This window comes from Centropristis striata, chromosome 13, assembly GCF_030273125.1.
Source record: "Centropristis striata isolate RG_2023a ecotype Rhode Island chromosome 13, C.striata_1.0, whole genome shotgun sequence".
Lineage (NCBI taxonomy): Eukaryota > Metazoa > Chordata > Actinopteri > Perciformes > Serranidae > Centropristis > Centropristis striata.
The window spans coordinates 13,337,976-13,353,312 of NC_081529.1; the positions used below are offsets into that span (position 1 = coordinate 13,337,976).

At 44.3% G+C, this 15,337-nt stretch overlaps 1 protein-coding gene across 1 annotated transcript; it reads left to right on the forward strand.

The window, feature by feature from the left end:
* Nucleotides 1-1,656: 1,656 nt before the first annotated feature.
* Nucleotides 1,657-14,846, forward strand: si:dkey-1j5.4 (leucine-rich repeat LGI family member 3). The gene is made up of 4 exons (XM_059348480.1): nucleotides 1,657-1,675; nucleotides 1,899-2,019; nucleotides 14,196-14,331; nucleotides 14,437-14,846. Exons 2-4 carry the CDS (start codon nucleotides 1,948-1,950, stop codon nucleotides 14,622-14,624), a joined length of 396 nt encoding a protein of 131 aa, XP_059204463.1. The 5' UTR covers nucleotides 1,657-1,675; nucleotides 1,899-1,947; the 3' UTR covers nucleotides 14,625-14,846.
* Nucleotides 14,847-15,337: the final 491 nt, after the last annotated feature.

A 15,337-nucleotide genomic window follows, 5' to 3' on the forward strand; every position in this document is an offset into this window, starting at 1 on the left:
TTATATGAAACTACTTCTCTTTACATCCTTGATTCTCCGAGCAGCAGAGATGCAGCCCTTTGCGTGGTTGGTGCTGGTGATCCTGAGCATGGTGCAGGCTGTGGAGGGCTGTCCAGATGTCTGTAAATGCTCCAACAAGTCCGGTCCACAAAAGTCAGAGGTCAACTGTCATAAGAGGGGGCTTCATGTCTTTCCCTCAAAACTGCCCCCTGATGCCTGGATCCTCAAACTAGGTGAATACCTTTTGTTATGTATCCCTCCTTTACTGTGAGTAAAGTTCACAGTGGTGGTGGGGGACATACAGTACATAACTGTATCTGTATTTTATTTACTGCTGTTTAAAGGTGAGAATGGGATCACAGACCTGAAGGCAAACACCCTGAGATCGATTCTGAAAATTGAAAGTATCAACCTGGAACGAAATGCCATTAAGTCCATCCACCCCCAGGCCTTCTCTGGCGCAAAGCAACTGATGCTGCTCAATCTCTACGGCAACCGCATCACCAACCTTCCCCTGAGAGGTTTCAAGGTAAAGAGTTTGAAGAGGGATAGATTGTATATAAAGATATTACAATGCAATAATCTAACAATAAAAGCGATGGTTCTTTCCATGTCTCCAGGACCTCCTGAACCTTCGCTTCCTCATGCTGGGACAGAACCAGATCGGAAGCCTGAAACATGAGATGTTTGCTGGAATGAGGAACTTGTCAGACTTAGACCTTCCTCTCAATGCGCTGACAACTCTCCCATCTAATGCCTTTAAGCCTCTGATCGCCCTCAAGATTCTGGACCTTTCCCTGAATCGCATACAGAGAATCTCACCTAAGGCCTTCACTGGACTCAAGCAGCTCATGTTTCTAAACTTAGACAATAACAGGTAGGCATATGCCCTTTGGTGGATGCTTTCTATAGGCAATGAGAATCCAATCCCTATTCCTGGAATACTTTGATGTAAGGGTAACTAGGGTTGGGCAATGTCTTCATTATTGGTGTATGACAATGTCCACAGTGAAACATCACAATGGACGATGATATTGTCAGTGCAAGTCATCCAAACTAATCTAATCATATGGACCCACTACAGGGGTTATATCCTGGGGCGGCTGTGGCTCAGTTGGTAGAGCCCACCGATCGGAGGATTGGTGGTTCAATCCCTGACCATGGCAGCCTATATGTTGAAGTATCCTTGAGCAAGATACTGAACCCCAAATTGCTCCCGATGCTGCGTTCATCGGTGTGTGTGAATGACTTCCCAATGGTGGCAGGTGGCACCGTTTAGGGTAGCCTCTGCCACCAGTATGTGTGTGAACGGGTGAATGAGCACAGTCTGTAGTGTAATGCGCTTTGAGTGGTCGCAAATCGACTAGAAAAGCGATATATAAGTGTAGGTCCATTTACCATCAAGAATCAGCATAATCTTATTAGTTCTATCACCAGAAATTATATGTGCATTTTTGTTTGAATTAGTTTGAATTAATTCTCTTTTGGAGGCTACACGTTGTGACGTTGGTGTAGTGGTTTACACTCTTGCCTCACAGCAACCGGGTCGCCAGTTTGACTCCGGCCTGCGGTTCTTCTGTGTAGAGTTTGCATGTTCTCCCCGTGTCGGTGTGGGCTCTCACCGGGTACTCCAGCTTCTTCCCATAGTCCAAAAACATGCACTGAGGTTTAATTGGTGACGAAGCATTCATTTAAAATGGGCAATTGATTAAAATCATGGGGTTTAAAAAAGCAAAATATTAGAATGTCAATTCTCATTCAAGTGAATGCCATACTTAACTTGATGAGAAAAGACAATTATGTGAACATTCTATCCACTTGATATTGACATCAGCTTTAGATCCAATAGATGTACAGAGTATTGATGTTAATTAAGGAATTGAACTCTCCAAATATAGTCTGAAGATCATTCCTGCTGGAGCCTTCAGCCCTCTGCGATCTCTAGAGATGCTGGTTCTGGACAACAACCTTCTTCCCACACTGAGCGCATCAACTTTTGATGGCCTGGGCAACTTGCAGGTACCACACTGTTTTAGGTTTCAGCATGAACATTTAAGATGTATTCTTGGCGAATGTCTGCATTTGTGCATTGGTCTAAATGTCACAAAAACAAATGTGCTGAATGCTGAACGAACTAGGGATGGGCGTGGAAGAATCCTGCTAACGAGCATCAAGCATCTTTAACGTTAACGATCAATTAATCGATTAATTACTATGGTTTTGTATACATACTCCAGTATGTGTAAAAACATGCATATATGGGCAAAATAAAAGCCTGTTTTGATAACGGATGCTTTTATTTTGAAAGGACAAAAAGAGACCTCATGTCAATTGTTAAACTAACTCAACTACTCAACTCAAGATTATACTGTCAAGATAACGTCAAGGAGTTCAATGTTTTAACCCCCGAAGAGCCATGAGGTTAGTTTTTACGGAAGCGCATTGCATTCACTGGATAAAAAAAAAAATAGACACTTTTTCTCGTAATTACGAGATCCTGATCTCATAATTACGAGATCTTTTCTCGTAATTATGAGATCCTGATCTATTAATTACGAGATCCTGATCTCATAATTACGAGATCCTCGTAAGATAAAGGAAAAGGGAACGTCTGTAAATCCTCTCTCAGTGGCAATGATGGCGCTATCGCAGTTAATCTGCTACTACTACCTTCTTGGTTTGAGACACTGGGATATACTGATGTTTCTTAAAAATGAGGATGGTATTAATATTAGTGTATGAGCCATATTCATTTTTGTATTTCATGTCATGTCATTTCATGTTCATTTCAATTTGGCTCCATGCCACTGGGGGGAGCTGTGCTTGTTGTGAAGCTCAGCTGACTTCGGGTCAGCTGGGTTGGGCCATTTAACCTGGGGAAACCCAGACACCGGTGTTGCTGATATGGGAAGCAAACAGTTTTCGACTGTGCCCAGTTTTGCCCAGTTTATGGCCAGTTTGTGCCTAGTATGTATTAGTAGTTTGGTCTTTGATATAAGGAACAATTCGGTTTGTTGTTTTTGTTACATTTGTATATTATGAGTTAAAGTCATTGCCGCTGTATGACGGGCGAATAAATCAGCGAGATATTTAGGGCCCGAGCAGGCAACGACCTGCGAGGTCCCTATTGTATTTCTAATGATTATTCTTTTTATTTTTATTTTTCTTCCCCCCAAATGATCGCATTTTTCAATGCCTGAACATACCCCAGAACTCACGAAACTTTAAATATAAGTCATACCTGGCGAAAAATTTTATAATCTATTGTCATCCTGAATTTTCACCACTAGGTGGCGCTACAATAAAGGAAAGTGCGTTTTGGCTAATAACTCCCACATACTTTATCGCACATTCAAAAAACTTATATCCTGAGTCGTGCTGAATCTCGTGATATAGGCCACGCCCATTTTCGCCTACCGTTTTTTTCCGCAAATTCGTGAAATGTCGCAAACCTACTTTTTCGAACTCCTCCTAGGCAATTTCATCGTTTTGCACCACACTTTGCACACAGCATCTATGGACCCTCATGACAAAAAGTTATTAAAAGAATTTTGATTACCCAAAGAATACTCAAGTTATTATATAACAACTTCCTGCAGGTGGCGCTATTTTCAACACCAAACACAAAGTGTTGCATATCTCCACATTGGTGTGTCTGAATGACATGAAACTCAGGTTACTACTTCCCCCTGAGCCCCTGAGGCTCTGTGCAAAATTTTGGGCGATGACCACTAGGTGGCGCTCTTTAAATTGAAGTATTTTATATCTCCAAATCGGTTGGTTGGATTAACACCAAACTTGGTATACTTATTGTCAATGCCCTCCTGAGGGTAACCCTTGAAGATTTTATTGATCAACCCCTAGGTGGCGCTCTGGCGGCAGTTTAATTTAATAAGTGCCACTGTGCCCAAACCATAAGACTTAAGGCAATGAAATTCATAGGGGTGGTATAGACTGGCCCCTGTAACGCACAAACCCAGACGGCAGCATGCCCCGACACGCGTGTCCTGCGAGGGCCCGTTCAGTACTGCGCGCAGTCCTAGTTGTCCTAGTAATGCCAAGATGGCGCCGTACTAGTGGCAGCCTGTTACAGCAGCTCCATGTATTTCTGTAGTTTTTTGTGTTTTTACTACGTTTGTTGTGTGTTTTTTATCTTTATTTTTGCACTGTCCTGCGCATCTCCGCAACGCACAACAGCGGGGTGCTTTTTGGAACTTTTGGACACTTTATAACACTTTTAATTGCACTTGAGTCTCTCCGGTTCACTGGAAGCCATGCCGACACCACTCGTCAGCGTTGTTTACACCCGCGACCAGCTGATGGCCCTGAGGCACAACACGGCCGGAGAGACGTACAGACACACCATACCGGAGGAGCTTGAGAGGTTATGGCGAGGCTGCAGAGCGGGGGTTAAACACAGGATGGGGAAGAGGAAGTTTAAGCCCTATATCCCTGCAGTCATCACTGGAAACGTGAGAAGTTTGGCAAATAAAGTGGACGAACTGGAAGCACTCGCCGGGACACAGAGGGAGTACAGGGAGTCCAGTATCATGTGTTTCACGGAAACGTGGCTGCACGACCTGATACCGGACTCAAACGTCACCATTCCCGGCTTCCAGACGGTGCGAGCCGACAGAGACATCGCCGCGACCGGTAAGAAGAAAGGAGGGGGGCTTGCCGTGCTCGTAAACAACAGGTGGTGTCATCCCGGGCACGTCACGGTTAAAGAGCGGGTCTGCAGCCCGGACATCGAGCTCGTCGCCGTCGGACTTCGTCCATACTATTTGCCAAGGGAGTTTTCCAGTGTCATCGCCATCACTATTTACATTCCTCCGTCTGGGAACGCAGAAGCAGCTTGTGACATCATCCACACTGTGACTGCAGCACTACAGACACAACAACCTGGAGCCTTCATGTTCATTACAGGTGACTTTAACCATGTGTCTCTCTCATCCACTCTCCCAACCTTCTTCCAGTTTGTTAAATGTGCCACCCGGGAAAATAAGACTTTGGACCTGCTGTACGCAAATGTTAAGGATGCGTACAGCTCCACCGCCCTGCCACCGCTTGGCAGGTCGGATCACAACCTTGTCCTGCTCTCACCATCATATAAGCCTGTGGTTCAGCAGCACCCAGTCACAGTGAGGACAGTGAAGAAATGGTCTCCTGAGGCCATGGAAACACTGCGTGGAGCGCTGGAGGCCACTGACTGGGATGCTCTGTATGAGCCACATGGTGAGGACATTGATGGCCTGACTGACTGTGTCTCTGAGTACATTGGGTTCTGCATTGACAACTCCATCCCCACTAAACAGGTCCGCTGTTACCCAAACAACAAACCGTGGGTAACCAGCGACCTAAAGGCTCTTCTTAACAAGAAGAAGAGGGCTTTTAGATCACGGGACAGTGCAGAACTCAAACGTGTACAAAGGGAGCTCAAACGCAGCATCAGGGAGAGTAAGGACAAATACAGACGGAAACTGGAGAGTGGTGGGGGAGCAGCAGTGGAGGGGAATGTGGAACGTGCAAACGAGCTGAACCTTTTCTTCAACAGGTTCAACTCCAACCACCCCACCCCCGGCAGCCCCTCTACTATTTCTCTGATCAGGGTGGAGAGATCGGTGGTGACGATGTGTTTGATGTTTCTGAAGGAGATGGTCCGTTGTTCCTTGGCTTTGTGTAATTGGGTGCGAATGTCAAAAAGTACAGCTTTGTGGTCAGAAATGGGGAAATCAGTGACATCAAGGTTGGTGGGAGTGATGTCAGTACAGCAGATTAAATCCAGTATGTGGCCTTTGTTATGGGTTGGGAGGTTGACATGTTGTGTGATACCAAGACAGTCCAGAAGTGATGTGAAGTCCTTAGCAAAGATATTGGATGGGTTGTCAATGTGGATGTTGAAATCGCCGAGGAGGATAACAGTGGGGGACATTGCACATACAGATGTTAGTAGTGATGAGAATTCATTGAGGAAAACAGCAGAGGGTTTTGGTGGTCTGTAGATGGTGACAATGATAGTGGGTTTAGGGCCTGTGAGTTTTACAGCTAGACATTCAAAAGAGGAGTGATGGGGGACTGTGACAGCAGTGACTTTGATGTGATCCCGGTGCAGGAGAGCAAGGCCACCCCCCCTCCCAGTAGCACGGGGTTTACTAATAAAAGAAAAACCCGGTGGGACAGCCTCATTGAGATGGGAGAAGTCATTTGGTTGTTGCCAGGTTTCAGTGAGGCAGAGAATGTCTAGTTTGCGGTCAACAATGAAGTCAGCGATCAACAGAGCTTTATTACAGAGGGATCTGGTGTTCAACAGACAGAATTTCAGACAGGTGAGTGGAGTATAGAGGGTTGCTTTGAGCAGAGGGGATAGTACACTGTGATTGACAGGATTGAGTGGACGGGCAGTGCGAGGAGGGGGGCGGGGCCAAGTGGACCAGAAGGAGCGGATGTTTGTATTGGTGTTGTTGTTTAGAGTGTACTGAATGTTCCGACCAGAGCCTCGGTGGACGTACCTTGGTCGTTTGAGGATGTAGTGGGATGCAAGCTGAGGTGGGGGGGTCTTTGAGAGGGTCCGGAGCCGTAACATCTCCGTTACCGAGTAACGAAGCGGCAGAGATGCAGAGTCCGACATGGCGTAGTCCAGAGGGGCAGGTTAAAAATCCTCGATATGAAATCGGCAGCGACGTGATCCAGCGGTAGATGATCCAGGTGGTTATGGTGAAGCCACAGAGCCAGCGCAGTGGAGGCAGCTGGAGTGGAGCGTGCCGGTTGTAGCTTCGCTGGAGACTGGGAAGCCGGTTGGACGGTGTCGGGGATTAGCAGCAGGCTAGCCGGCTGGCAGGTAAACACTGTCAGGTAGCGGTGTAGCAGGGGGGCGGCGTCCTCCGCGTTGACAGCAGTCCGCGGGCGCGGGTAAGCGTCCGGGAGAGCAGGCAGGGTGGCAGCGGGCCAGTCCGAACGGGTGTGCTTCGTGGGGCACACCAGCGCAGGTTATCCGGCCACAGAGTGCGGAGAGGAGCCACAGGAATCCCAACAGGTGAGCCCTGTACCGGCGAAGCTAGCTTCAGGCTAACGAGTGCTGAGGCAGTGACAGCAGACAGGCAGAGACAAAACTGCTGTTTCGGTGTCGCAACGGTTAGATTGAGCAAGCCGAATCTAGCAGGTGGGTTTGAGGTCCAACATTCATCAAAAGACAGACTTGATGAATCGATATAAAACATATAAAATAGCGAAAACAGCAGGCGAGGCGCGGCAGCAGCTTGCCAGCGGTCCCTCACTCACTCACATCCTTCTGCAATAAGACTATACAATTCATCTATCTCTGCCAGAACCAACATTACTGAGATGCACTAAACCTTTGCACTAAATCTATGCACGACACTTTGCTATGTTATTAATATTATTACTATTATTATTAATATTATTATATATACTGTTGCTGCCATTATTACTATATACTGTAATATACTACTATTATTATTATACCGGCCTTACAGGCCTTATTTATTATTATTATTATTATTATGATTATATATTATATTACTTTACTTGTAATTACTCTATTTATATTCTTTCATTTTACTTTTATATTGTTTATTATCTACTATTACATATTATATTATATTATATTATATATATATATTATATACTGTACTATTATTATTATTATATACCGTCTAGTCACTATAGCATTGTTGCCATCATATCACCAGTTTAATTATTACCATCATCTTGCCAACCATCCTACCAACTGATGATGTTCTTTTCTTAACTTCTTAAGTGTCCTTGTTCTGATCTAATCAGAATCTATTCTGATCTGTGTTTTTTCTATTGTTGTTTTTATTTATGCTACCTCAGTATTTTATTCTATTGTATTTTATTGTACTTGAATACCGGACTGCTGTGACAACCGAATTTCCCTTCGGGGATGAATAAAGTAATCTATCTATCTATCTATCTATCTATCTATCTATCTATCTATCTATCTATCTATCTAGTTGTAAACATTATTGCACTTTCTGTTTTTTATATGTTCGGAGCGCACTGGGCGCACGTCTAAACTAGATCATCTTTATTAGCAACCAGTACTAGACTTCTTTTAGGAATTAGTCAGTACAATTAGGTCGAAAAACTGCTTCGTTTCGGATCGCCGTTCATCAAGAGGACACGGACCTGTTACATTGTGGATTTACGTGTTCGTTTGGAAACCACGGAGGTGAGGTGGGCAAATGTTTGGAGTTGCCGGAAACTAATTGGAGGTACCGGAGCGAGCTACAGGGCCAGCCAAATTCCAGCATCATCACACCGGGACACCATTCATCAAAGCCGGCCAACGCTCGATTGGGGTATGTGTTGATCAGCGCTGATATTATGAATGGCCATGGTAATTTGTGTGCACACATTCGCGTAAACCCAATGCATTGGTAGCAGACTCGCAACCGTCTAAAAATAACTTTGCGCGTCTAAACGAGTTGTTGCGCAACAAAAACGCATATGCGGGCTTCTTGATTAATAAGCCAATTCACATTACGTGGCTATTATGACCGAAGAAGAAAAAGAGACTGAGCTTGGTGTGGGTGCTGGGGCAAAATCTGTAACTGAAAAACGTGTGGTTAAATTAACATCCAAAGCTTGGTTGGAAAAAATAAGCATTTTAGAAAAGGAAAGAAAGTCTGAATTTGGTAAACTGTCTAAAGTAAAGGGGTATATTGCCAAATTGATGAGTGATAAAGATCATGTAAATGAGGTTGAAAACGAATTTAACAAGTTCAATGGGTTGTGTGACAAAATACAGCAGGTGCATACATCCTTATTGGATTTATTGCCTGCTGATGAAGCAAACAAACATGAAATATGGTTCCAAGCTAAAATGTTGAATGTCAATGAGTTTATTGTGGGTACAAAACAATGGTTGTCTGACACTAAAGCTTGTCCAGTTACCAAGGTTGATGTTGATGTTGATGATGATGATGATGATTTGCCGGGTCAAACTGAAACTCATACTGAGCAATCTCAAACTGTCCAAAGTGAAAATGAAATTGGACCAACAGAAACAAACAGGGTTGTTGACAACACTTTAAAGGAACATGAAAGGGATGATCAAACTGTTTATGTCAATGCTAGAAATGGAGCTGCTGTTGGAAAGGATGAGGAAGAGGAGGATCAGATTCAACCTCAAGACAGCATTTCAAATGTGCTGTCAAAACACCATGGCTCAAGTAGCAGATCTTCAAGAAGCAGATCCTCCACTTCTTCAGCTAGACGCAATACAGAGGCGGAACAGGCTGCGCTCTTGGCTCGAGCTGCTGCTTTAAAGGTGAAGCATGCTTTGGAGGAGCAGGAGCTCATCTTGAAGAGAAAAAAGGAACAGCTTGAGCTGGACACTGAGATAGCTGCCGCTTCTGCTAAGCTAGCAGTGCTACAGGGAGGTAGCAGCCTCCATTCAAGGCAATCAGATGGAATGTCTTCCTATGTCAGGAAAGGGGCTAGATCAAAGCTCCCGCTCACCTCTCACAATCCACAGGCCTCAATATTTGTGCCTCCGCCCTCACAGCAGCATGCATCTCTACCACTGCAAAGCAATGCTTCACCATTGGTAGCATCAACTATCATGCCAAGTTTGGGGGGAAAACCCACTCATTTTGCATCACAGCCAAACCCAACTGTCAGTCAAGGCTCTCAACCCCCTCAGTTACAATCAAAGACAACCTTCAGTCAAAGCTTTCAACCTACTCTAGGCCAACAAGTGTTTCAACCCCTCCAAGGCCAAAATCATACAGCCGGTCTCTACAATCTGCTGCAACAACAGAATGACATAACAGCTCTCCTTGTTCAAATGCAAACATCACAACTGCTGCCACGCTGAGAAATTCCAACTTATGATGGAGATCCTCTTCAGTTCAACACATTTATGAAAGCGTTCGAACACTGCGTGGAATTCACTAGGGGGCAACCAAGGGATATTGTACGCAGCTGCCTTCATATGACTGCGGATAAAGGATTTGCTGTTGCCAAGAAGTTGCTCAACGAGCACTTTGGTAATGAGTTGAAGATAACAGCAGCCTACATGGAGAAGGTCACAGGATTGCCAAGTGTCAAAGCTGAGGACACCAAAGCGCTCAAAGCTTATGGACTTTTTCTTCGTGAGTGTTCCAACGCTATGGAAGACCTACAGTACTTGGAGGAACTTAACATGCCAGCAAACATCAAGATTCTGAGTCAGAAGCTTCCGTACAAACTCCGAGACAAGTGGAGAGCAAAGGCATGTGAGATACTGGAGAAAACTAGTCGAAGAGCACGATTCTCAGACATTGTGAAGTTCATCGAGTACCAGGTCAAAATCACTTCAGATCCAGTCTTCGGTGACATACAGGACACTTCACCTGTTATCAGAGGAGCTACAAAAGCTAGCAAGTTGCAGGTGAAACCACAGCTCAGAAGAAACAGCTTTGCAACACAGGTGGTCATTGAGGATGGATACAAAGCAGTCGCTTACAAGAATGAGGATGGATACAGCAAAACAGACGGTGACAAGAAGGAAAGGATTCAGAACAATGTCACATCCTTTACCAAGACTGATTCTATTTCCTGCCTGTATTGTAATGCTGTCGGTCATGTATTAGAACAATGTTTTAAACTGGGAAGAAAGCCACACAGGGAGAAACTGGACTATCTAAAGGAGAAAGGTCTGTGTTTCAGTTGCTTATGCACAGGACACTTGAGCAAGAATTGCGACAGGCGCATCACTTGCAAAAAGTGCAACCGAACGCATCCCAGTGTTTTGTACATTGGAGAGAAAGAAAGGGTTACTCAGAAGGATCAGAAGTATGGTGAGCAGAAAATTATTGAGCAGTCCAAGGCTTCTGACAGCTGTACAACATCCTCCGCTTGTGGTCTTACAGGGGCTGGCCACTGCAATGGAATTCTTCCCATTTTGCCTGTTAAGGTGAAGTGCTCAAAGGGAAACAAGGTTATTGAAACGTATGCTTTTCTGGATCCAGGGAGTACAGGAACCTTCTGCACCAGGAAGCTCCTTGACAAATTGAACATGGAAGGACGCACATTTAAGATTCATATCCGCACCTTGGGCCATAGTAATGCAGTAGAAAGCTCCGTTATTGACAATCTGGAGATTTCAGGATTTTCTGGTGAGTGCTTCTATCCACTTCCCAAAGTGTGTACCCAGAAAGAGATGCCTGTTTCCACAGCCAACATAATCAGCGAAAGGGAGCTGAGAAAATGGCCTTATTTAGATGATGTAAAGATTCCTCACATAAGCACTGATGTTGACCTGTTAATTGGCACAAATGCCTCCAAGTTGATGGAGCCTTGGGAGGTGATTAACAGTCGTTAAGGTGAAGATGGACCCTATGCGATCAGAACCCTACTGGGGTGGGTAATAAATGGTCCGTTACGGGGAAATAGCGACTGTGGAAGTGACCACCCTGCAGTTCATGCCAACAGAATCGCCATTGACAGAATCGAAGAACTGCTAACCAGCCAGTACAACTACGACTTCAATGAGTGAGCTTCTGCAGAACAGGAGGAAATGTCAAGGGAAGAAAAGAAGTTTGTGGAGATAATGGAAAGCTCTGCTCGGCTTCAGAACGGACACTACACATTTCAACTGCCTTTCAAAGGGAAAGATGTTTCGATGCCAAACAACCTCTGTGTTGCCATGCAACGTGTTCGTGGTCTGAAAAGAAGACTTCAGAAAGACTTAAGCTTTCATGAGGAGTACAAGAACTTTCTTGCTGATGTTATTAGCAATGGCTATGCCGAAGAAGTGCCGCAGCATCAGCTCAAAACAGAAACCGGAAAGGTGTGGTATATCCCGCACCACGGCGTGTACCATCCACGAAAGGGAAAACTACGAGTTGTGTTTGACTGTGGAGCAGAGTATAAAGGGGTCTCTCTCAACAGTCAGCTCTTGCAAGGACCGAACCTCACCAGCTCGTTAGTAGGAGTTCTTATGAGGTTCAGACAGGAACAAGTGGCCATAATGGCGGACATAAAGGCTATGTTCCACCAGGTTAAGGTGACAGAAGAACACCAGGACTACTTAAGATTCTTATGGTGGCCTCAAGGTAACCTGGAGCAAGATCTTGTAGAGCATCACATGACTGTGCATTTATTTGGAGCGGTTTCATCACCCAGTGTTGCCTGCCTTGCTCTTAGAAAGACTGCTGAAGACAACCAGGCCAACTTTCCAACTGAAGTGATCGAAACAGTCAACCGAAACTTCTACATGGATGACCTACTGAAGAGTCTGCCTTCTGAAGAGGATACAGTCACCATGGTTAAGAATCTTACAACCATTTGCAGCAAAGGAGGTTTCACCCTCACTCAATGGATCAGTAACAGTCGAGAAGTGCTTCAAAGCCTCCCAGAGAATCTCAAGTCCAAGAACCTGCATGAACTTGATCTGGACAGAGATAAGCTGCCGTTGGACAGAGCTTTGGGTTTGCAGTGGTGTATCGAGACGGACACTTTCAAATTTAAACTGAAAGTCAAGGAGAAGCCGCCACCCAAGCGAGGCATGCTATCTATCATCAGTTCTGTCTATGATCCATTGGGATTCCTGGCACCTCTAGTGCTCCCCGCCAAGCTGCTGTTGCAGGAGTTATGCAGGACAAAGTGTGATTGGGACGATCCAATACCTCCAGCTTTCCAGCAGAAGTGGAACAAATGGCTGACAGATCTTGAGAAGGTGGCAGATTTCAAGATCCCCAGATGTGTGAAGCCTGAAGGATTTGGGAGGACTGTCAGCGCCCAATTGCATCACTTTGCAGATGCGAGCGAGAACGGATATGGCACTCTGGTTGGGCCATTTAACCTGGGGAAACCCAGACACCGGTGTTGCTGATATGGGAAGCAAACAGTTTTCGACAGTTTTGACTTGTGCGACAGTTTTGACTTGTGCCCAGTTTTGCCCCGTTTATGGCCAGTTTGTGCCTAGTATGTATTAGTAGTTTGGTCTTTGATATAAGGAACAATTCGGTTTGTTGTTTTTGTTACATTTGTATATTATGAGTTAAAGTCATTGCCGCTGTATGACGGGAAAATAAATCAGCGAGATATTTGTAAACATTATTGCACTTTCTGTTTTTTATATGTTCGGAGCGCACTGGGCGCACGTCTATACTAGATCATCTTTATTAGCAACCAGTACTAGACTTCTTTTAGGAATTAGTCAGTACAATTAGTATGTCAACACTGCGCAGGCATCTCAAGTCGTTAAGACTGTTCAGGCGGAAAGCCCAGTCTGACGTGCTGGATGTCGCTCTCTTTCTGCAGGAGCAGTTGAACCAACACGGGATGCTTCATGGATACAAATTCATGCATTTGAAATGCATCCAATCTGGTTTGGTAGTGACTCAGAGAACTGTACGGCACCTGTTAAAAATCCTAGATGCTCAAGGAGTACAGCTGAGGAAACGGAACCGTCTAAGAAGACGCCTGTACACAAATCCAGGCCCCAACTTCTTATGGCATGTCGATTCGTACGCAGTGTTGACATACTAATATTAATACCATCCTCATTTTTAAGAAACATCAGTATTTCCCACTGTCTCAAACCGAGAAGGTAGTAGTAGCAGATTAACTGCGATAGCGCCATCATTGCCACTGAGAGAGGATTTACAGACGTTTCCTTTTTCTTTATCTTATGAGGATCTCGTAATTATGAGATCAGGATCTCGTAATTACGAGATCAGGATCTCGTAATTACGAGATCAGGATCTCGTAATTACGAGAAAAGATCTCATAATTACGAGATCAAGATCTCATAATTACGAGAAAAGGTGTCTATTTTTTTTTTCATCCAGTGAATGCAATGCGCTTCTGTAAGTTTTCACAGTAATCTTGCATATCTAAATGTGTTTTGTGTAAATCATTTTTGGATCAAATTAAACCTAGTAATTCATGCTAGCAAGGTTTGATACAGTAAGCTAGTTTTGCTCAAATGAATACTCGTAAAACTTGTATTTGTGTGTTTTATAATTGTTATTGCAACTTTCAATTTGCAAACTGTAGCTTTGTCCAAGTTAATTCTCAGCTCATTGGCTTATTCACATACAACAGCAGAGCTGAATGCTCAGCCGTGTTTCAGTTCAGTGAGTACTGATACGCAATCAGAGATAGATAGATTCTTAACGACCATTAATCGATCATTGATTAATTATTCCCATCCCTACTAGGAACTCTACCTGAGGAACAACGAGGTGGAACACCTGCCCCCTGATGTGTTCAAGAACATGGTCAAGCTTTCTCAGCTGGCTCTCAGTGGAAACCGCCTGAAGACAGTGGATGGAAACATGTTTGCCCAGATGCCTGGTAGGACTACAACTTACCTGCAGTACACAGTTTCACACACATTCATAATAGTAGAGGTTGAAATGACTGCATAATTTGATGATTTCAAATTCTGTTCCCTGTCAGAACTGAAGAAGCTGTATCTCCATGACAACACATGGCAGTGTGACTGCAACATCATCTCCCTGGTGCAGTGGATGGGACAGACCAAGGCCACGATGTCGCCCCGGAACGCCATGAGGTGCACGGGCCCCCCAGAGCTCCAGAACAAGAACCTCGCTGATCTTCAAGCTGCCAAGCTTCTCTGTGCCTAATGCCACTCTGTATGAAGAGTGTGGGCTCTGGATCCATGAGGATTCAGCTGAAGAGCTGAAAGAAATGGAATTTTCTTTTACTCTGTATACTGAGGCAGTATTTGTAGAGTGAACTTGTTTGTTATGCGATTCCTCAAAGCTCTGAATAGATTTCCTTCCAATAGATTGTAAGGCAATATGTCTCCTTTGCTTTAAGAGCAACATATTAATGTTTTCAGCTGGAAGCCTTGAATAAAATCTCTGTTAGAAAATTTGGCGTGACCACCTTGTATTTTAACTTAAAACAATGATATATATGCAATTTGGGGATGGAGCCATTGCAGTTAAAGCATGAAAATCACTAAAAACTGGAGTTATGAAACCTTGCATTACACACTGTATTCTTCACCAGCAATGAACAAGCGCTGTCCCTTATCTCCACTCAGATTAATGATCAGATTATTGTCATATAGAGGCTGTGCACATTTGAAAAGTGACATAACATGCAATGGAGACGCAATGGGATTACACTGGTTTATACTTTACAGGAGATGGTTTCTGTAATCTTTGAAAGTGGGTGTAAAATAGAAACAATGGATAGCTCACTGCAGACCTTTCAAGGTTTTCCAATCAAACTGAAAAAAAGAAGACGAAGCCCTCTCCTGCAACTCAGTTATGTTGCTTTGAGCCTAACTTTGCTGAAGAATTGAAATATTTTTGCCTTTGAAACCTCT

Coding starts and splice junctions, on each gene's coding strand:
- si:dkey-1j5.4 (XM_059348480.1), top strand. CDS start 1,948: ATGCTGGTTCTGGACAACAACCTTCTTCCCACACTGAGCGCATCAACT. Junction 2,020..14,195: donor ATGGCCTGGGCAACTTGCAG/GTACCACACTGT, acceptor CATCCCTACTAG/GAACTCTACCTGAGGAACAA. Junction 14,332..14,436: donor CATGTTTGCCCAGATGCCTG/GTAGGACTACAA, acceptor GTTCCCTGTCAG/AACTGAAGAAGCTGTATCTC.